Source organism: Hemitrygon akajei, chromosome 15, assembly GCF_048418815.1.
Source record: "Hemitrygon akajei chromosome 15, sHemAka1.3, whole genome shotgun sequence".
Classification (NCBI taxonomy): Eukaryota; Metazoa; Chordata; class Chondrichthyes; order Myliobatiformes; family Dasyatidae; genus Hemitrygon; species Hemitrygon akajei.
In genome coordinates this window covers 15,201,794-15,223,507 of record NC_133138.1, presented here as the reverse complement: position 1 = coordinate 15,223,507, position 21,714 = coordinate 15,201,794, and the positions used below count along the sequence as shown (strand labels likewise).

Below are 21,714 nucleotides of genomic sequence, written 5' to 3'. Positions count from 1 at the left end.
CTCAACAGTGTGACCCAACGTCCCTGGTGCACCCCCTTCACAACTGGCCACCCAAAGGTCATTTTAGGGCCTAGCTAAGGTCACTCTTCTTCATCCACACCCAGCGGCTGCTTCACTTGGCTACCTCCGAGAGTTTTCTTATAGCTTGCTGCTGGCCCTGGCCTCAAACTTCAGCAATCTGACCATGGAAGTAGCCACAAATCCTCTGCAGCCAATCTCTACGCTGAAAATCTGCGCTTTCCATCCACACAGCTTAGCATTTGTGGCCAGCTCAGTGGATCTCACACGTTTCCACTCATACACCTCGCAGACTACATCTTCACAGGGCCCTGTGAGCTCTGAGATTACTACAGCCTTCAGACTGCTGGACCACAAGATCAAATCTGGTCTGAGGGTGCTAGTGGCTATCTCCAGGGGAAATATTAGCCTTTTGTCAAGATTGACAGCCATGTTCCAGTCACGAGCAGGCTCCAGTATGCCTGACACCAACTGTGTCACTGAGGGTGGCACTGTTTGCCCTTACCGGACAAAGGAGATGGTGGTTCTTCCAGTCATATGGGGCTTAGCATTGTTATTCAGCCTTTGCTCCTCCACATTGGGTGACAAGCATTTGAGGACCTGGTTGAGCCTTCATGTGTATCTTCCTTGAGCGAGGCTTACTTGACAAGATGAGAGGATGTGCTTGAGGTTTGCTGTTCTTCCACAGAGTGGGCAAGATGGGTCTTCACCGAGCCACTGGTTCAGATTTTTTGGGAGTTGGGAGAACATCATGAACAGCTCGTATAAGGAAGCTAATCTTTCTTCCTTCCTTTTCCCACGTCTTTCCAGCTGAATTTTCTTTTAATGTTTTCTCATCTTGTCCACTGCCCCTTTCCTGCCTGAGACACTGCTGTTGTCATCTGCTCCTCCTGTTGCTGTACTTCCTCCACCATCGTAGTTCACCTTTGCTTTTGTGTTGTCAGCTTTTGCTAAATAGACCTATTTGATCCTGTGTCAAGGTCCCTTCTTCCAGATTGCATCTGGCCCAGCATGTCTGCAAACCTGAGTGCTGCTTTTGCCTGTTGTATTGACTCTGCTGGACACCACTTTCTCCCTGTTAAGGTCCTGGGTGCGGTATCTTGGACGATACTGTCATAAGATTCTGAGAGAGTCATCTCATGCCTCACCTTGGACACTTGAGCTCTTCAGTCAGCCCATGACAGGCAACTCCAGAGCTCCTTTGCCATAGAGGTAGATGTTACTTAGTGATCTTCGTAGACCCATCCATTTCTTAACGAAGGAGCTAACTGTCCTCTCCAGCTTTTCAACATGAGTGATGGGGACTTCATACAGAGTCAGTGGCCACAACACCTGAGGGAGCAATCCAAACTGAAGGCAGCAGAGCTTGATGTTTCCTGGCAGCAAGGTCTTATTAATGACTTTAAGCCCTTTGGTGATTTCTTCTCAGCAGTTTCACTTGACTTGTATCACTGAGGTTTACATCATACCAATACCCCAAGCTTTTAACTGGCATTTCTGACACAGTAGGAATTGCTTTCCCATCCACATGGAACTTGTAGTCGACCAGCCTTCCCTTGAGTATAGAAATGCTCCTAGACGACTTTGTTTTAATTGTCATTCGGGCCCATTTGATGCTTGAATGGAGTTTCTCAAGCAACTGTTTGGTATATGGGATAGTAGTTGTCAGGATGTTTAAATCATTAGTAAATGCTTGGATTGGTGGTAGGCATAGTCCTGACTTCAGTCGTTCTTCTACTACGCATTGAGAAGCTCTAATGATTACTTCCATTGCCATGGTAAAGGCTTGCGGAGAGATGGTGCAATCTGCCAAAATGCCTATCTCCACAGGCTGTCAGGCTGTGCTATACTCTGCGGTTATCAATGAGACCTGGAGATCTTGAAAGCAGGCTTTGACCAGGGTCATAACACACTCTGGTACATGGAGAATTCAAATGAAGAGCATAGGAGGTTCTGTGAGACCGACCCAAAGTCATTGGCTAGGTTGAAAAACAAGACATGCTGGTCTCTTCCTTCCCTTTTAGCAGTTTGTATTTGATGCCAAATTATACTTGTGTGTTCCAAGCAGCCAATGAAACACGGCATCCCTGCCTTCTGCAAATGTGTGTCGATGAAGTTGTTTTTCTCCAGGTCAGCAGACAACCTTTGTGCTGTGACACCAAAAAATATTTTCCCTTCAACATTTAATAGATTTATTTGCTGAAACTGCCCACTCTCTGAGGAATCCTTTTCTTTAGGAATTAGAATTCCTTCTGCCTGCCACCAAGCTCTACGAATGAGTTTGTTCTTCCAGACAATTTTCATATGTTTCCATAAGAAGTTCAGGACTCTTGGTGCATTTTTGTAAAGTTTGTACAGAACTCCATCTGATCCTGGCACTGAAATAGCCCTCGCTCGCTTTACTATTATTATCTCACTATATCTGGGGGGACTGATGTCAAACTGCTGATGTGGAGGGTGGATGGCTGGCATATCTGAAGGTATTGAGATGTGTTCAGCTCTCAGGCTGTCTAAGTACCTCAGCTTCAGATGATCTCCCAAATCTTCCTTTGACATCTTAGGATTTCTATTCTTCTGCTTTGTGAAAATGCTTTTCACGAACTTGTAGTGGTCCTAATAGAATCGTGTCTGAGTGTGTGCTTTCCTCTGTCTTCAAAGCGTGAGGTTTTCTGCCCTCCTTAGCATCAACAGTCGTGCCTTTAGTTCTACCTGCAAAGTGTTGATTTCTCCTTTCTTCCATGGTTGGTTTTCACCATTTCTTCAGTTGCCATCTCTCCTTAATGAGGCCTTCTACCTCTTTTTGTCTTCTTGATTTGTGCTGTACAGGCAGCTTTGTCTTAATTATTTCCCTCATTCCAAACCTTTCTGCTCTGTAGTTGCATATGAGGTCTCCCATCCTCTCAATTCTCTTCTCAACTGTGCCCTTCAGACCACTGAGGAGTCTGCACAGATCCTTGTTGATCATTGCCCACTCTTTCTTGTTGCAGTTTTTCGGCCATTTCACACATGGCTTTTTTACCTGCAGCTTCTTGTCTACTAGCTGACCTTGTCTTTCCTGTGACCAGTGGTCTTCAGTGCTGATATACTCTTCTGAGACTGAGCCTGGGTTAGTGATGCTCTGCGGACTTTTGGTTCCATCCTGCCTCTGAAATTTATTTGACTTGCTCGTCCTTTCCCTCAAGACGTACTGGTCGATGCAAGGTCCCAGTCTTGTCTCCTTCAAGCACTTCATCCGGCTTTGGTGCATCTTCAAACCCCAAGCTGATGTTACTTTAGACCTGCTCCTAACAATGATCCAAGTTTGGATCTGCTTATCAAAGAGATTGAAACATCTCTGGAGTACACTGGAGTGTGCTTCCTGCTGATGTCACTGACTCAATTACTATACTGCCTATGTTTCTCGATCCAAATCATGCCATGTTCTGTTACTGAAATATCCATCCTTGAGTCATCTTGTGCTCCTGCTCTTGCTGACTCTGGGAGTACCTTTCTTTTTGTAGTTCTTGTAGCCATCAGTGGTTGATGCCTGTATGCTATTTTGGCAAAAGGAATCTGCTGCCATGGGTAGCTAGTCCATTGCAACCCCAGTGGGTATTTCCCTCCTGTCATCTGTCTTTCCAAGATGTCACTAGGACTTTGTCAGCTGCTCTTTCACAGCAGTCACTGATGAATCAGATTTATATTTGAGCTGATAGGACTAGATGTTTCAATCTCTTTGATAAGCAGATCCTAACTTGGATCATTGTTAGGAGCAGGCATTGCATGTCAAATGTACAATTAAAATTGTTCTTAATATGTGTATAGAATTCTGCCAGAATCCAAGTTGAGATTGTCAAAGCCTGTTATACTTATTACTTTAAATCACTTTTAAGGAACAGTGGTTTGATCAAGCTGTTCTTGATAATTTCTCATCCTTACCATTGAATGGAATATCTGTTTGGATTTTTTCCTTCAGGGGACCTTATTAAAAGCTTTAACGCTTTCTTTTATTTAAAAAAAAAATTCTCTTGAATTGCAAATTAGCCATAATTTGCAATACTTATTTGAAATTAATTTATAAGAGATTGCAGTCTTAATTAAAAGTAAAAGCTCGACATGTTCTTTCAAAAGAAAAATGAGTTTTCTGATCAACATACAAAGGAAGAGAGTCCAGTATTTCAAATATTTTGAAAATCCGACTTCTAATACAATGGATTTCAAAGTTGGAGCCGATATAAAATAACCGAGTGAGTCAGTCATTTTTAAAAATTTATTATTAAAGTTGGATATTGTTAAAGTGGTTCATCATAAACCACTGAGGTAAAGCTTTAATAATTTTTATATAGAATTATTAAATTTTATTGTTAACTCTTCATCCTTGTTGTAAGGTTATTTTCAGTTTCTTTGTTTTGGTTACCCTCAAATGAAAGCTGTGGTAGGCATTGTTCAACTTATTACAATGCAGTATAATAATACCCTTGGTTACTATAGCACTCTACTTGTGTATTGCAGCAGTAAAATCAATAAAATAAACCATACCTTCAATATTGATTTATTTTAAAGAAAACACACTGATCCTTAGTGATTTTTTTGGGGGAGGGGCAAAAATTATTATCATTGTGATGTCATTTCACTTTAAAGGTTTTTCACATGCAGTGTTTCTCATGTGAGTATTAAGTGTAATCCCAGGGATCTTCCATTTAACTCACCAACCAAAAACCTTCTTATTGTACGGCATAAAAAATCTATTTGAAATCAAAGTGAGAATGGATAGAAAATCAGATTTAAGATTGCTGCTTCCAGCTCAGGACTTGCTATTTCGTATCAGTGGATTATTTTAACTTGTCCAATTTCCCAGAATCTAAATGTCCTCCAGGGATAAGGAAGAGCAAGAGGATGAGCTGCTGGCTCTCACCAGCATTTATGGCGAGAATGAATTTCTACGTGCAGAATCTTCTCAGGGTGGAGAAATAATCACCTGTTTGGAATTACCAGAAAACTTCAAAATACTTTCTTGTGGTAAGCTGAACAGTAAGTTAATGTTTTAAAAATCTGTATGTTGCACAGGTATTGAAAATGCAACAAATGCTAAACAGCTTTATTCCTGGGATGGCAAGTTTGTTGTTTGAGGAAAGACGAAGCAGACAGAGCCTTTTCTCCCCTTGTGTTTAGAAGAGTGATCACATTAGTCAAATACTTAGTATAGTATTTTGCCTTGCTGTGGTGTCTAGGAAGCAGCTACGCAGGACAGAGCTGAGAAGGAATTTTATCAACCGCTAGATGGTGAATCTTTTGAAACTGAGGACAGTAGAGGGTCAAACACTGAATATATTCACAACAGATCAATACAAATTTAGTTATCATCAGAGTCAAGGGTTTTGGGTTGTGTAGGAAAGTGGCACTGAGATAAATGATCAGCTAACATCGAATTGGTAGCAGACATGAAGGTCTGACTGATCCATTCCTGCAATTTCTTATGCTCTTAAAAGATGGATTATCAATCTTAAAAGATCAGTCATCCACTAACATTTTATTTCTTTACCCAGGTGATGAGAAGCAGAATAAGAAGGATCAGATTGAATATGTTGTTTCATTTCTGCCCCCTATTCTGTTGAATTTTGAATTTCCACCAGATTATCCATCATGTTCACCTCCTAAATATACCTTGAGTTGCAAATGGCTTTCCCGAGTTCAGGTTTGTGTCTCATTCTTCTTTTCAAATGTTGTATTTTTTATTTCACACTAATTTTGTGAAATACACAGTTAGAAGTGCAACTTTTGTAAACAAATCTCAAAATGTCTATTCCGATGTTTTGTTGGATATTAGTAGAGTCAAGCAACACAGAAACAGGTTCTTCAGCTAATCTCACTACCAGCACTTGGCAGCTTAAGTGCAATTCAATTTGGATGCCTTTTAATTGTATGAGTACTTGCCTCTACCAGCTTCTCAGGCAAAATTTTCTAGTGATGTTCAAGTTATATTATTGAATATGTTGTAAAAGTATATAATTGAAATGTCATTTGGTTATGTGGAACCTCGAATTTATGAAGCGGTAAAAATTAGTTAAATTACTTTTTAATTATGTGCCAGTAATAAATATTCCAAGACATACAGTGAAAAGTAATGTAATTTTAGCCCATAAGTCCATAAGACATAGGAACAGAATTGGGCCATCTGACCCACTGAGTCTGCTCTGCCATTCAATCATGGGTGATCCTTTTTGTTCTCTCCTCCTGAACCCCAGTTACCGTCCTTCTCCCTGTAATATTTGATGCCATGTCTAATCAAGAACCTATCAATCTCTGCCTTAAATACACCCACTGACCACATCTACTCTGTCTATGCCTTTCAACATTCGAAAGGTTTCAATGGGATTCCCCCCTCATCCTTTTGAATTCCAGTGAATACAGACCCAGAGCCATCAAACATTCCTCGTATGATAACCCTTTCATCCCTGAAATCATCCTTGTGAATCTCCTCCAGACTCCCCCAGCACATCTTTTTTAAGATGATAGGCTGAAAACTGTTACAATTCTCAAGGTGAGGCCTCACCAGTGCCTTATAAAGCCTCAGCATCACATCCCCACTCTTGTATTCTAGATCTCTTGAAATGAATGCTAACATGGCATTTGCTTTCCTTTCCACCTGCAATTTAACTTTAAGGGTGTTCTGCACAAGGACTCTCAAGACCCTTTGCATCTCAGATTTTTGGATTTTATCTCCATTTAGAAAATAGTTCGCACATCTATTTCTACTTCCGAAGTACATGACCATGCATTTTTCAACATTGTATTTCATTTGCCATTTTCTTGCCCATTCTCCTGATCTGTCTAAGTCCTTCTGCGTCCTACCTGTTTCCTCAACACTACCTGCCCCTCCAGCAATCTTCATATCATCTGCAAACTTGGCAACAAAGGCATCTATTCCATCATCTATATCATTTATATTTGGCATAAAAAGAAGTGGTCCCAACACCAACCCTTGCGGAACACCACTTGTCACCGGCAGCCAACCAGAAAAGAATCCTTTTACTCCCACTCGCTGCCTCCTACCAATCAGTGAATACTCTGTACTTTTATTTAGTAATCAGAGCTCTGTTGACGCCACTGATGGGCCCCGTGCAATGGACAAATGCCCACGAAGCTCTCTTTTTAAATAATCACCGCCAACCTGCAAGTAACACCTCTTCTTCGTAGAGTTCTGTTGACACCGCAGATAGGCCCCGTTTTATTCGTATGTTATGTGTCATGTCATATGACGGGTGGCCAAACCGTGGCTTGCGAGCCTGATGCACCATCAATAACTCACTCTGAGACGTAAGAAGCGAGATATCGGCTTTTATTGACTGGAAAAATGAACAACACTACATCCTGGAGAATGAGGCCGGGCATCAGGCCTCAATCGCCTTTATACAGGGGTCTGTGGGAGGAGCCACAGAAGCAGTCAGCAGGGGTCTGTGGGAGGAGCCACAGGAGCAGTCAGCAGGGGTCTGTGGGAGGAGCCACAGGAGCAGTCCAGACAGGTATATGTAGTTCACCACAGAGCCACATGCGGCTCTTTGGCATTCAATGTGCGGCTCATGGAAATATGTTAGTTGACCTCCTTTTTACCATGTGCTGCCATTGCGTAGAAATGAATGGGAAAGCATTTTGGCGATAATAGAACCACGGGAAATCCCTTGAGACTTAATTCCATCGCTCAAGAGTTGGTGAGAATCGTTACGTGGCGCTGAAGACAGCTTGAAGACAGGCGTGAGTTTCAAAATACACGACGTAGATCTACGTCATTGGGCACTGAAGGCAAAAGTAGCGCAGACGTAGATCTACATTGTTTGGCGCTCAAAGTGTTAGTGAGTCTAGACCCGACCTCATTCACATCATATACATTAACACAGTGTAACACAGTACGCTGAATTGTGCAGACCTAGTTGGTGTTTACAAGTGTCTGTGAAAATTTTGTGAAGGTGGCGTCATCAAATTGTAAGAAACGAAAATATGAAGATGAAAACAGACATTTTAAGCCACAGTTGGAGGAAGATTTTGCATTCACAGTTAAAGGAGGGAAACCTTTGTGTCCTATCTGCAATGTGTCACTCAGTCATTACAAAGCTAGTAATTTGAAACGCCACTATGAAACAAATCACAAAAACTTTTCAGCTGATTATCCACGTATATCCGAATTACGGAAAAACAAATTAACTGTGTTGAAATCATCTCTAAGTAGCCAAATATTATCTAAATATTATGATAAGACTGTAATTTTGTCAGGTGGTATCTGATTAAAATATTTCTAATTCTATTGGTTTGCTCTTTTTTTTCCACATATTTTCCTCCATGTTTTGACCAGGTATTTACTCAGACAAATAAATATCATTAAAAATAACTCAGTTTTTTTCACTTTTATTTTAATTTTTGACAGTCTAATCTTATGTTACTGAAATGCAAATTTGAATATTTTTCTTAGATGTTCCCGTAGTTCATTGCCATATTAAATACGCTCAATATAGTTAAAACAATCATCAGTCAAGATTTTGAAAACATTTAGTATATATGTACATTATGATTACTGAAATTAATACAAATTAACAGTTTATAAAACTACATGCATGAGTAAATATTATTGTGTATATGTATTTCTTAACATATAAAATTTTTGTCATGAAGTGTGTATGTAACAATTAAAATGTGTGTGTAAATTTTGTTAATGTCTTGTGGCTCTCAAACATCTGAAGTTAATCGTATGTGGCTCTTACATTAAGTAAGTTTGGCCACCCCTATCATATGACAAGGGTGGTCATGGTCCTTCCATGATCATGATTTGTTATTGGCAAATTTTTCTACATAATTGGTTTGCCATTGCCTTCTTCTGGGCAGTGTCTTTACAAGACAAGTGACCTCAGCCATTATCAATACTCCTCGGAGATTGAGTGCCTGGCATTAGTGGTCACATAACCAGGACTTGTGATGTGCACCAGCTGCTTGTATGACCATTCACCACCTGCTCCCATGGCTTCACGTGACCCTGGTCAGGTGGCTAAGCAAGTGCCTCATCTTGCCCAAGGGTGACCTGCAAGATAGTGGAGGGAAGGAGTGTCTTACACCTCCTTTGCTAGCGAGGTCTCTCCAATCCAGCACTCAAATGTAATTTAACTCCATTTTATCTGTTAGATAAATTCATGGTCAGAGATCTTGGTTAATAACTTATTTACAAAAGCACCGCTGAATTCTTATGTTAATTGTAGAGGTATGAGCTCCTAATTCTTTGAACATTCAAACTTTTACTTTTTTTCTTTGACTTTCACATGCATGGTGAACTTGCATGGTAGGGGAGTCTAGGACAAAAGGGCACGACTTCAGGATTAAGGGATGTCCATTTAGAACAGAGATGTGGAGAAATTACTTTAGTCAGGCGGTGGTAAATCTGTGGAATTTGTTGTTATGAGCGGTTGCGGGGGCTAAGTTATTAGGTGCATTTAAGATAGGTTCTTGATTAGTCAGGGCATCAAAGGGTATGGGAGAAGGCAGGGGAGTGGGGATGACTGGAAGAATTGAATCAGCCCATGATTGAATGGCGGAACAGACTCAATGGGCTGAATGGTCTTAAGGTCTTATCTTAAGTCATCAGTGGTTTGCACGTTTGGCATATTAACATAAAATTAAAAAGAAAATTTTTAAAATACATAGTAGGTCAGGCAAGGTCTCTAGTTAAAAACAGAGTTAACGTTTCAGGTTGATTAAAGATGCTCCCTGAGCTGATGAATGTTTCCAGTATTTTATTTTTATTTTTGTTTTACAGGTTATAAATTTTATAATGCCTTTTTGTGCCTTAGTGTTTTATATCATATGTGTTCTATGAAGTATTCTGTTTTGTGGGATGATGAAATTGATGTAATCTATGGGCTTGAGAATTAATCTATGACAACTCTGAAAAATATAATTGCAAGTGGATGCAATACAATTTTTTTTTCTATAAATCTGCTTGTGTTTTTTGCAGAAACTCCATTGGTAGGAAATCAATAATATACTTTCATTGTCTTTATTTTTGAATGCTGTAAGGGAATTGATGGTTCTCTTACGGACATGTTCTTAATTAATCACTAAAGCCCTGGAGATCAAGATTTACCTTCTAAAACTTAATGATTTTTTTTTCAATCTGTTACAATTGTTACCTTAATCCCTGGAAATGGAGGGAAATATTAACATTGGTTTTTGCTCCTGTCTGTGTTTTTAGTAATTTCTGTCAGACATTAGTAATTATGGAATTGTTTTCATCTTTGATAATTTCTTGTTTCCATTAGGAACAAGTGGGCAAAGCTGTTCAATTTAGTCCAATTATTAATCAATAGCACAGAAGGAGAAAAAAGTTGTAGAAATAAGTGGGAAACAATATTTTTACATCAAGTTCAAAGTTAATTATCATTCAACCATACAAGAATGTAGCCAAATACTACAGTGTTCCTGTGGGACCAAGTGCAAAACACATTACCAACAGCAAACAACACACTGCTGATATAACATAAGGTTACTATAGCAGAAAAACATACAGTCAGAAAGAAAAAAATATATAGCCCAAGTCCCTGAGTAGCATGGCCTGTAGATTGATGGTAAGTGGACCTGATCCAGCTTGTTCTTCTACTGACCAGAGGGCAGCACCATTGGGCCAGCCCCCAATCCAGTACGGATTTCAGCATGCCCAGAGAGGCCTCTGCTCTCTTCCACAGCACCTCCAGCATCTCCTCCCCTGGGCGACTGAAACAGGCAACTCCACGGCATGAGGGCCTAGTCCTCACCACAAATCTGGTAATGCAGATTCCCAGCCCTCAAACTGGACTTGTCCTATTCTACATTACCACCGTTCAATAGGGTCTTGAGATCACAATAAAAATGACCAAGGCAATCACTCACACTGTGCACCGCCTCAGCACAACAATGGTACGCAACAAGTCTAGGCAACAACACAACAAATGTATGCAGTAAATCCAGTTCCATCTCATTGATGGACAGAACTGCAGTACTTCATGTTCTTGGTATCCAGCAGTGCCTTGCGATTAAGAAAAAAAAACATAAAGGGTGAACGATTATACCTTTGATTGGATCTAGAGTGGCTGTTGCTTCCGAGTGTACCACCATCTTATCAGAAGAGTCTGTGCCATAAATAACAATTAGTTGTTAAGATAAATTGCCACTACAGTCACAATAAGGAACATAGATGTTGTACCATTTCCCTGGAATAAGTTGGATTATCGGATGAAAGGGCAATATGTGGATATGGGAGCATTATTGTATTGCGAGCTAACAATCAACAAGATAGAATGTGGTACAAATCATTGGCCAAACAGCTTTCAGATAATTTGCAGAATTCCACAAGCAGGCTGACATGTCACAGAATACTTAAAAAATATTTCCATTCTCCTTGTAGCATTTTGGGGTCAACATTGGTGCAAATGTTGCTGTACTTCATTGTAATTCTAATAGTTCTGTACTTCAGTTCATGTGTTGTTTAATAACTGGGTTTCTCGTTTCCACACAGCTCTCTGCACTTTGTACTTACCTGGATAAAATTTGGAACGACAATGGCAATTGTGTTGTGCTATTTTCATGGGTGCAATTCTTAAAAGAAGAAACTCTTTCCTTTTTACAAATTGAGTCACCTTTACGAATACAAAGAAACATTAAAGTAACATCTGATTGCATTTTCTCAACTGATAAGAAAAAAGAGCTTGGATTGCTGGACAAGGCAGAGTCTCCCCTTGATCCTAGGGCTATTCAGGATGTGGCATCATGGGCTAGTGTTTTATGTGAAATCTTGGATTTTGATCAGAAGCAGCAACAGCAAGTTTTCAATAACAAGGTGTTTGCCTGCAGTGTATGTTTTTTTGAAAAACTTGGCACTGATTGCATGTACTTTAAGGAGTGTCAACATGTGTATTGTAAAGCCTGTTTGAAAGAATACTTTGAGATTCAGATCCATGATGGGAACGTCCAGTGCCTTAACTGTCCGGAACCAAAGTGTACTTCAATTGCTACTCCAGCCCAAGTAAGAGCTTTTGATCATTGATATCTTGATATTTATTTTGCATATTAACAACAGTAGAATGGAAGTGATCTGATTGTTACTCCCTTAATTTAAAGAATTTATCATAAGTGAGAAACAAACCAAATGAGACTCAGTCCATTAGGAAATTCATAATGCACATACTGTATGTATCTCAAATGCACGCAGCTTTTCCTATTTAAGGCATCATTATTTTTCATAATATCTATTAGTATTCCAGTTTGTATGTATCACTTGCAAATAATTGGTTCAAATTCTGTCTTTAAAAGCATGAGAGCAACAGTTTGGTGCTTGCTGGGGTGTGGAACAACTTGGGTCTGCTAGAGCTCATAGGGTGGTGGACATCGACTGTTGAGAGAACTGTTCTCATTTGATTTCCCAGAGTGAATTCCAGCTGCATCTGCTTTTGGAAAAACAACATTATGATCTTGTTAACAGTCCTTACATTCACATGCATATGACATCGAATTCTGTTGTTATTTTCATTTATTATTCGTATTTTAAGTGTTCTTTTACCCCTTATTCATCACTTTTCTTTTAATTTGACCTTTTCTTGACTTTCTCTATATTCGTTTAAACCTTCTTTCTTATGCTATCTAACTTTTTACTTTAGTAATGATTTAAGTACAGCTTTCTTTCAAAAACCTCTTCAGTGCCATAACAATAACAGTCTTCCCTAGGATAATTTCTGCAGCCTTTCATTGTCCTTGCTTTCTTTCTCCTTAATTTTTCCATGGCATTGAAAACAGTTTTCCAGTTATCGAAAGGAATAGAGGCTATGTTTTGGGCCGAGTTCCTTTATCAGGACTTGAAAAGGATGGCGAGGAAGCCAGTGTAAAGTGGGGAGAGGTGAAAGAGTACAAACTAGAAGGTGATGGGTGAAGCCAGGCAAAGAGAAAGGTAGATTGGTGGGGGAGGTGGGGATGAATTAAGAAGCTGGGCATTGATAGGTGGAAAAGGTAAAAAGGCTGAAGAAGGAGGAATCTAATAAGAGAAAAGAGTGAACCATGGGTGAAAGGGAAGGAGGAGGGGCACCAGAGGGAGGTGATAGGCAGATGAGGAGAAGGAAAGAGGTAAGAGGGGACCAAATGGGGAATAGAAGAAGAGAGAAGGGGGAGGAGACAGACTTGCATTTATATGCATGCTTTAACATTATTTTCACTACAATCCTTAACATTTTGTGGTCAATAAATCACTTTTGAATATGTACCAGAGTAATATAGGGAATACTATAGAGCAGCCAGTTTGTGCACTCTTTTTGATAGCGGCATGTTAATGAATGATGAACCTATTTTATTGATGTGGCAGAAGGTACATGTTGGCCAGAAATACTAGGAAAACCCATCCTACACTGAAAACAAACTCATTTTATGTCCACCTTAGGCAGCAAACTGACCCTTGGTTTAAAGTCAAAGCCAATAGATGGTGCGTCTCATAATCCAGAACTACAGTGTCACGCCTAAATATGGAGCCCGCTGACCTGCAGCTGGGTCTGCCAGTGATTAAGCCACAGCACTCACAATATGTAACTTTTAAGATGTAGGGAGAGTGGAAGGAAAGAGATATTAAACAAAAAGCGGGTGGCAAATGGGAAAACAGAAACAGAAGATGCATGCTGTGAGTTGCAAATGGAAACAGTGGTTTTTATCATAAACTGCTAAACACAATTCTGAGACCAGAAGGCTAAAAGCTTTCTCAGAAAGATGAAGGGTCCACTTGCAGTATACATAACAGCAAAGAAAGTGAGTTTATCGCCCAGATCAGAATTGTTGGGTACAGTGTTACGGGCATCACAGATGTGGCAAAAGAGGATAAAAGCTGGGGACTAAACCTGGAATGATATGCATCCTATTGAAAAGACAGGCAACAGTGAGATGGGTGGCTCTTGGTAAAAAATGAAATTAAGTCAATAGCAAAGAGCGATATAGGATCAAGTGATGTAGAATCTTTGTGTGTAGAGAGTTGGAACTTAAAATGTAAAAAGTTCTTGATGAGAGTTATGTACAGGCCTCTTGAGTAGTAGTCAGGATGTCAGTATAAAATACTCCAGGAGATAGGACAGGCATATAGGGAAAGGTTATGTTATGATCATGTGGACTAACTTTTAAGGACTCTCCAACTCATGTTCTTGATGTTTATTGCTTATTTATTACTTTTCTTTACTTTTTGTATTTGCACAGTTTGTTGTCTTTTACACATTGCTTGTCTGTCTGTTGTGTAGTTTTTCATTGATTCTGTTGTTCTTTTTTCTATTTACAATGAATGGCTGCAAGAAAATGGATCTCTGAGTACATGGTGACATATATGTTCTTTGATAATAAATTTGCTTTGAACTTCAAACTTTAATATGCAGATAGACTGGGAAAATCAGGTTGGTCGAGGAGGACTGTATGAAAAGGAATTTGTAAACTGTCTATGAGGTTGCTCTTTGGAGCAACTTGTGGAAAACCCACTAGAGAACAGGCAATTCTGGATTTGGTGGTGTGCAATGAGGCAAACTTGATCAGGGACCTTAAGGTGCAGGAATCTTTAGGAAGCAGTGACTGTAATGTGAGAGAGAAACTGAAGTTAATTGTAATGGTATTATAACTGAGTAAAAATAACTACGGAGGTATGAGGGAGGAGGTGGCCAGAGTTGATTAGAAGGGACACTACCAGGGAAAACAGCAATGTCAGAAGTTTCTGGGAGTAATTTGGGAAACATGGCAGAATTTCATCTCAAGGATGAAGAATCATACTAAGGATACAGTAAGGCAACCCATGGCTGATGAGGAAAGTTGGGGACAGTCTAAAAGCAAATGAGAAGGCATACAATATGGCAAAGATGATTGAGAACCATTTAAAAGCCAATAAAGCAGGGGTTTCCAACCTTTTTTATGCCATGGACCAGTACTGTTAAGCAAGGGGTTCGTGGACCCCAGGTTGGAAACCCCTGCAGTAAAGAACAACTGACTATAAGGGGGGGGGGGGGGGAGAAGAAAATGAAATATGAGAGAAAACCAGTCAATGATCCAAAATTCTTTTTAGGTGCGCCAAGGGTAAGAGAGGCAAGAATAGACATTGGACCAGTTGGAAATGAAGCTGAAGAAGTAGCAATAGAGAACAAGAGTAATGGAGGAACTGAGCAAGGACCTTCCATCAATATTTTCAGTAGAAGAGCCACTAATTGCCAGAAATTCAAGAGAGGTGAGAATAGTGGCCACTTCATAGGAGAAGGTGTTGGTGAAGCTGAAAGGCCATGGTTATCTCATTGACCCCCTAGTATGCTGCTGCTTCCTTGGGATGAAATTCGACTGAGTCTCCTGAATTACTCCCAGAAACTTTGCCATTGCTGCTCTACCATCTTCCTGGCGAGGTTCCCCTTCCATTCAACTCTGGCAGGCTTCTCCCTCATACCTCTGTAATTAACTGTGTAATTTCTCTCTCAAACCCTCGCTGTCTGTCTCGCATCCTTTCCACCCTGTGCCCACCCCCACTCTCATCACCCCTTCACCCCTCCCACCCCCCTACCTCCTCATCCTTGGCTGCAGAGGGGGAGAGAGCAGTTATATTAAATGAATCCTTCAAATTTACATTTTATTTTTTGGCATGTTACATTTACAATCCATGTTTGTTAAGAAGATACAAAAAATTGCATCTTTATAGGTCAAAGATCTTGTTGATGAGGAGACGTTTGCACGGTATGATCACCTTCTCCTTAAGTCTTCATTAGACCTCATGGCAGATGTGGTGTATTGTCCTCGTAGCGTTTGTAGGTCAGTCGTATTGCTTGAACCTGGGAATACCATGGGTCTCTGCCCAGGATGTCGTTATGCCTTTTGTGCACTATGTGAAATGGCTTACCATGGAATTTCTCCTTGTAAGTTAAAAGCAGGTAAGAAAAAGTTCTCACTTGGCTTTTTTAAAGAATAGTTATATTTACTCTTGGTTTCAATGCAGATAGATACAGATTTGGAAATGTTTTCATAGGCAGGTAGTGTTATGGTTTGAAGTGTATTCTGGTTGGTGTCAGCCAGAAGAAGGAAGTGCCCCTGAGTTTGCACTCCTGCATACTATTTCTTTTTTCCCCAGTTTCCATTGTACTTTGCCTCAATTTCACAGAAGAGAAGGTTAGTTGTAGTAGGTGCAAAAGATTACAGGATGAAGTCTTGACCCTTTTATAAAAAAATGAAGTTAAACTTAAAATTAAAATAACTGAAAAGTACTAGAAATGTAAGATCTTAACATAACATCCTTCAATTACCCAGTTTTGCAACTATAACATGAAGAATTTATGCCAAATATGGATAATGGAATTTATATATGGAAAAAAGTTGATTTGAATTTCAGAAGTAGTACTGTTTACTGGGCTTCAGTATGTTCGGTGAAAATTGCGGTCTCTTGAAAGCCAAATGTATTTTTTTATTTGGAGTTACTATTTTTAAGAAAATCCATATGAACCTATACGTGTATGTCTTGCAAATATTTTGTTGAATTGGCTATAATGGTTAGATAAAAACAGCTGGGAGTGAAGAGTTGTTATCAGAAGTTTTAAGGAACATCAGATTCAGTGTGACAATTAACCCTTTCAAAATCTGTGCATACATCTATATTCCATTGACAGTAAATTAGTTGCAGTTTGTACCTACAATATAACTTTATGCTTCCAAAGCTGTGCTTTCTAGTTACAAGAATTTACCACAAAAGCAAGTAGTTAATTTGTGACACTGGAAGAAAAGAATTATTTGCATTTCTACATAAGCATTTACCAAGAGAATAAATGATTAGACATTGTTTTGGTTTTGAGAGTAGTCGGTTCACAAATAATGCTTGGAACTTCCCTAAGTTTCTAAAATTTCTACCAAAACCCAGTTACATAATTGGTATTTTCCATGAGATATTTTAGAATTTTTGATGAGAAAATATTCCTGAATCTCCTTAGGAGTAGGACCCTGGTGGTTTTTAAGGTTAAAATTTATTAGCTTTTCAGTAAGAAGGTCCAGTTCATTGCTGAGTGTCCAACTTTAAACTATGCTGAAAATCTGAACGGCAGGTAATGTGTTAGAATGACATAGCATGTTTCAAATCAGCAAGCTTTCATCAGAGCATAACTTGCTCTTGAAATTCCTTTTGACATGTAAGCAGAAACTCTAATACTCTATTTCTTGCAACTACTGTCTACTCTTAATGCAGTAAAGTCTGAGTGGTAGGAAAATCATATCAACAACAGGATCACTGAATGCCACCATCTAAATCCCAACACCAGGATCAATAAAAATTGGACTAAAACAATTTAGAATTTGAATCTCATTCTCATTCACATTTGTTGGATTATCAAGGTATGCAAGGAAAGAAATTTTATTTGTTCTTCGTATTTAGTCTTTTTTTTGGTATATTCTTTTCAGAGAAACTTACTGAGTTGCGGAATGAGTATTTGGAATCAGATGAATCTGGGAAGAAGCTACTAGAAAAGACTTATGGCCGTCGAGTGATTGAAAAAGCAATGGAGGAGTTGAGTAGCCAGGAATGGCTTGATAAAAACTCTAAGCTCTGTCCCTGCTGTGGTACAAACATACAGGTTGGTTAATCAGCCCAAACGCTCATATTGGGGTTTCTTGTTACATACAGAGGTAGTTACTTTACTGGATTTTTATTTTTCCTTTATATTGTAAAAGCATTTTTCAGCATCTTAAAAAAACCTTTAGTCTTTTGAAGAATTAGTGTGTTAATGGTTATTTTTGCAGTGTCTTTTTGATAATAGTGCCATATTTGCATCTGAAAACCCAGTGGTTTAATTTTAATTTTCTATTTCATGAGTTCATTGTTTTGAATTAAGGTAGTTTTTTATATATAATTTTTAAAGATTTTTCAATAAAGGGTCAATAATGTAAAAGCATATTAGCTTTTGTTGACTTCTCTGGACATGTTGCCTGACGATGAATATTTCTAGTATTTTCTGTTTTCATTCTAGATTCCCACCATTTGCAGATTTTGCTTCGAAGAGAAAATATATGACAATCTAATTTCAACTTAAATGAGTGAATACTGAAATAAATTGACAAATCAAGTTATTTTCATTATTTTAAGATGAACAATTTTTGGTCATGGTTATGAATACATTTTTAGAATTTTCCAGAGATCCATTATCTTGCCAAGCCTTTTAAGATTCTTGCATTAGCTATTCAAAAATATGATGAATATCCCAAGAATTTTTTTCATTCCTTTGAACTGTTTGATGTAAAGTTAAAGTTGGAAACATGCCATATGGTGAAGCATGATTTGCATCACTCATTAGTAGTTCACTTGGAAGAATATTTAAAGCATTTTAGAAGTACAGTGGATTCCATTTAATTGGTTCATCGGTTATTTGGGGGGGGCCCTCTTTTTTGGGACAACTCTTAAAGAACAAAAATTAATTGAGAAGATATCCGAGTTTTCTTCATTTACTTGAAACCCTATGTAACAGAATATTGTTGCTAAACGGTTTCTAACTAGCGTCAGTCACGTGAACTTGTGTGGCCATTAGGCACTACATTGTGCTTAGAGCAAAAAGTTTTAAATGCTGTCATTTTCATGAGTTTGTGTTCAAAAAGCAGTGTTTTTTTGTCACTGATGGTGAGAAATAAGCAGTGAGACTGTTCAGAATTATTTTGCACACCGCAAGTTTCAAGCATTCTGTCTTGGAGATGCCAGAAACAGCTGGGAGGGAAAATGAAAAGATTTCACTACTTCAACAAGTTAGGAGCTACGAAGAATTTGAAGGTATTGACAATTGTCTTGAATGTTACAATGAAAGTGAAGATTTGGAAGATACAATCATCAAAAACATTGTATGAAGGCAGCCCATTATCTGCATTAGTTTTATTCACAAGGTTAATTTTATTATCAAAGTACACCCAGAGAAGAAGAATTTCAAGTTATACCTTATACCTTATATTAATATACAGTCAATCAAAAGAACACAGCCGTGTGTTGGTTGTCTGTCATATCTGACAATGACAGTGAAACCTGTGCAGGAGAGTTTTTAAAGTAGAAAAGCTGTTGTGCTGGGACAGTTCCACTCTGTTGACATAGGATGTCCGCGTCCAGTGGTATGAGTATTCATCACAAACTGGGGTCTTCTTTGTTGCATTAGATAACCATGACTTCAGTGCCTTATCATGTCCTTTGCTCTCTACAAACCAGTGCAGAACCACCTTCTTGGCAGTTAGATCTCACTGTTGGTCTCATCTGCCCAGTCCGTGGGAGCTGACTTCATATGCTAGAACAAGCATGTCCGTATTTCACCAGAGATTGCTACTGCTGGCTATCCTCACCTGGCTAACCATGCTTGTTAAAGCAGTGTACCTGAGCATGTCCACTTTCACATGTAAACAGCTACTTGAAGCCACAGGTGAGAGCTGAGTGTTCCGTGGGGACCAAAGGCACGTGAGCTGACCTGGAATGGACATGACAAGTACCTTAATCAGAGGCACTGGACATCCCATACACAGTAGAGTACACCAGATCAATTCCACTGTTGATGACTATTAGGAACTAATATACAGTTTGAACGTACTGTAGTAGCATTGGCAGTGTTCTAATTTATTTTACATTTCATTTGAATACATAGTTTGTTACTCAGTTAAATGGTAGCTTATCTTTTTAACTATTTCCATGAAACTTCAACTAATTGGCAGCCACTTAAGTGGATGGAAATGTACTGGTCCCAATGTCTCTCAATTAACTGGAATCCACCATACTTTAATGCCTTTAAAGTTTTGTGACATCCTAGGATACTAACTAAAAGCAACTTTTTGCTCAAGATTTGCATGCTGCTTCAATAAATGTCATTAGTGCTTCAGGACATTAGACACTGGTGCTCTGTGCCATGCCAACTACAAAAGAATCTGCTTAAAATGTAAATCTCCAGTCAAGAACTCATCATTGGCATTATAGTATTTTTAGTGTTTGGGTTGTCATTGGATGTTACAGTAAAATGTGGTTTGTGTGTCTTTTCAGAAGATGAATGGATGTAATAAAATGACTTGCAGTGGCTGTAAACACTACTTCTGTTGGCTTTGCCAATGCCCATTATCAAGAGTAAATCCATATGGACATTTCCGTGATTCCTCTTCACCGTGTTTCAATGCGTGAGTTTCTTTCTTATTAATCAAATAAGGCTTTCATGGTATTCCAATAAGTTGCATTGTTAACTATTGGCTGATTTGTTTGGAAGCTCCAGATTTGTGCAAAATCCTGCAAAACTCAGTTTCTATAAGTCTCCTGTAGATGTGCTGGTATGAAAATATTTAGAAATGTCAGCGATAAAGTATCAGCAAATCTCTGGCTTTGGATATAGTTAATGTTTCAATAACAGCATTTGGCCATGAGAATTTTAGTATATTCTATTATGGAATATGTATAGCATTGAGCAAGGAAAATTCATGGATACACTTTGGGAAAGGGTTAGGTGGGGATGTAAATATCCTAAGGTAAAGGAAATATTTCGGGAGAAGATGTGAGCACAGATAATAATCTGAAATTGGAGTGTGGTTGACAGCATTGGTATTTAGGAAGCCATGTACAAAAAGAGCATCCAAAGAGAAAGGTAAATACAGTGCTGTACACATATAATTTAGGGTGCAAAGACTTTTCCATGGTATTGTAGTTTCGTATATTACACTGTACTGCTGCCGCAAAAAAAAAAGTTTTATGACGTGAGTGATGATAAACCTGATTTTGATATGGGTCTCTTTTATGGACTGTGGTTGGGAAGGAGACCGGGAGAAGGGAATCATGGTTGGGAAAACAGGAAGGGAGAGGGCAGGGAGCAGGAAGCATCAGAGAGGCATTCTGTAATGATCAATAAACCAATTGTTTGGAATCAAATATCATTGTCTGTACCCATCCCCCTCCGCCCCTGTCCTACATCCTTCGCAAGGCGCTGCACTCTCATCATTCCCAAAATTCCTTTGCTCCCACCAGTTTTACAAACTCCATGTTGACAAATACAGTACTATGTAAAAGTCTTAGGCACCCTACCTACATATATGTGCCTAAGACTTTTGTGCAGTACTGTAGACACTGATACTTCTAAAAGTAGACCAACCAGGACAGTGGAAAACCTATCATTATTGAAAATGTATCATGAAGGACAAGGACAGCAATAATACTTAGCAATGTTCATATGTAGAATAATATGTTATGACCTTCCAACTTAAAGAAGTGGACTCAGAAGCATTCAGCAAGAGGGACAGAACAAATGACACCATATAGACCAGGGAAGCTACGAAAAGGATAAAAACTTCCCAGATATTTTTTGTGGTTTAAGTCAAAGTTCAACATAATTTTTAACAGAAAACAGCCTTTTAGTTGTGAAAGCAGAAGTGACAATCTTTAAATGTTAATAACAAAAGCGCCACTGCCTTATATGTTCACTGGGGAGAGGGATTAACACACTATATTATATGGATGAGAACAAGAAGCAGTTATTGACCAGGAAATCTTCCCAGTCCTAGATTATAATGAACATTTAGGTGGCTAAGAAATGATAGGAGCTAAAGCTAGATTGAAGATCTATAACTGGATGGATCTGAAGAACTGGAAATTTTCCATCAGACATACAGTATTTGGAAATGATTCAGTGTTGATATATTTTGAGCTGATAAATTTTTCCAAAAAGTAGTCATAGTTTGTACCAA

General features: G+C 38.9%; 1 protein-coding gene across 2 annotated transcripts in view; it reads left to right on the top strand.

Annotated features, from left to right (window-relative positions):
* rnf14 (ring finger protein 14) overlaps positions 1–21,714 on the top strand; it is a 30,433-nt gene that overhangs the window by 7,133 nt on the left and 1,586 nt on the right. For both annotated transcript variants that reach the window (XM_073067215.1, XM_073067214.1), the window contains exons 2-7: positions 4,856–5,016; positions 5,544–5,692; positions 11,528–12,034; positions 15,698–15,926; positions 17,437–17,609; positions 20,033–20,163. In XM_073067215.1, coding sequence (XP_072923316.1) covers positions 4,863–5,016; positions 5,544–5,692; positions 11,528–12,034; positions 15,698–15,926; positions 17,437–17,609; positions 20,033–20,163 — 1,343 coding nt within the window. In that variant the 5' untranslated portion in view covers positions 4,856–4,862. The remainder of the gene's footprint in view (positions 1–4,855; positions 5,017–5,543; positions 5,693–11,527; positions 12,035–15,697; positions 15,927–17,436; positions 17,610–20,032; positions 20,164–21,714) is intronic.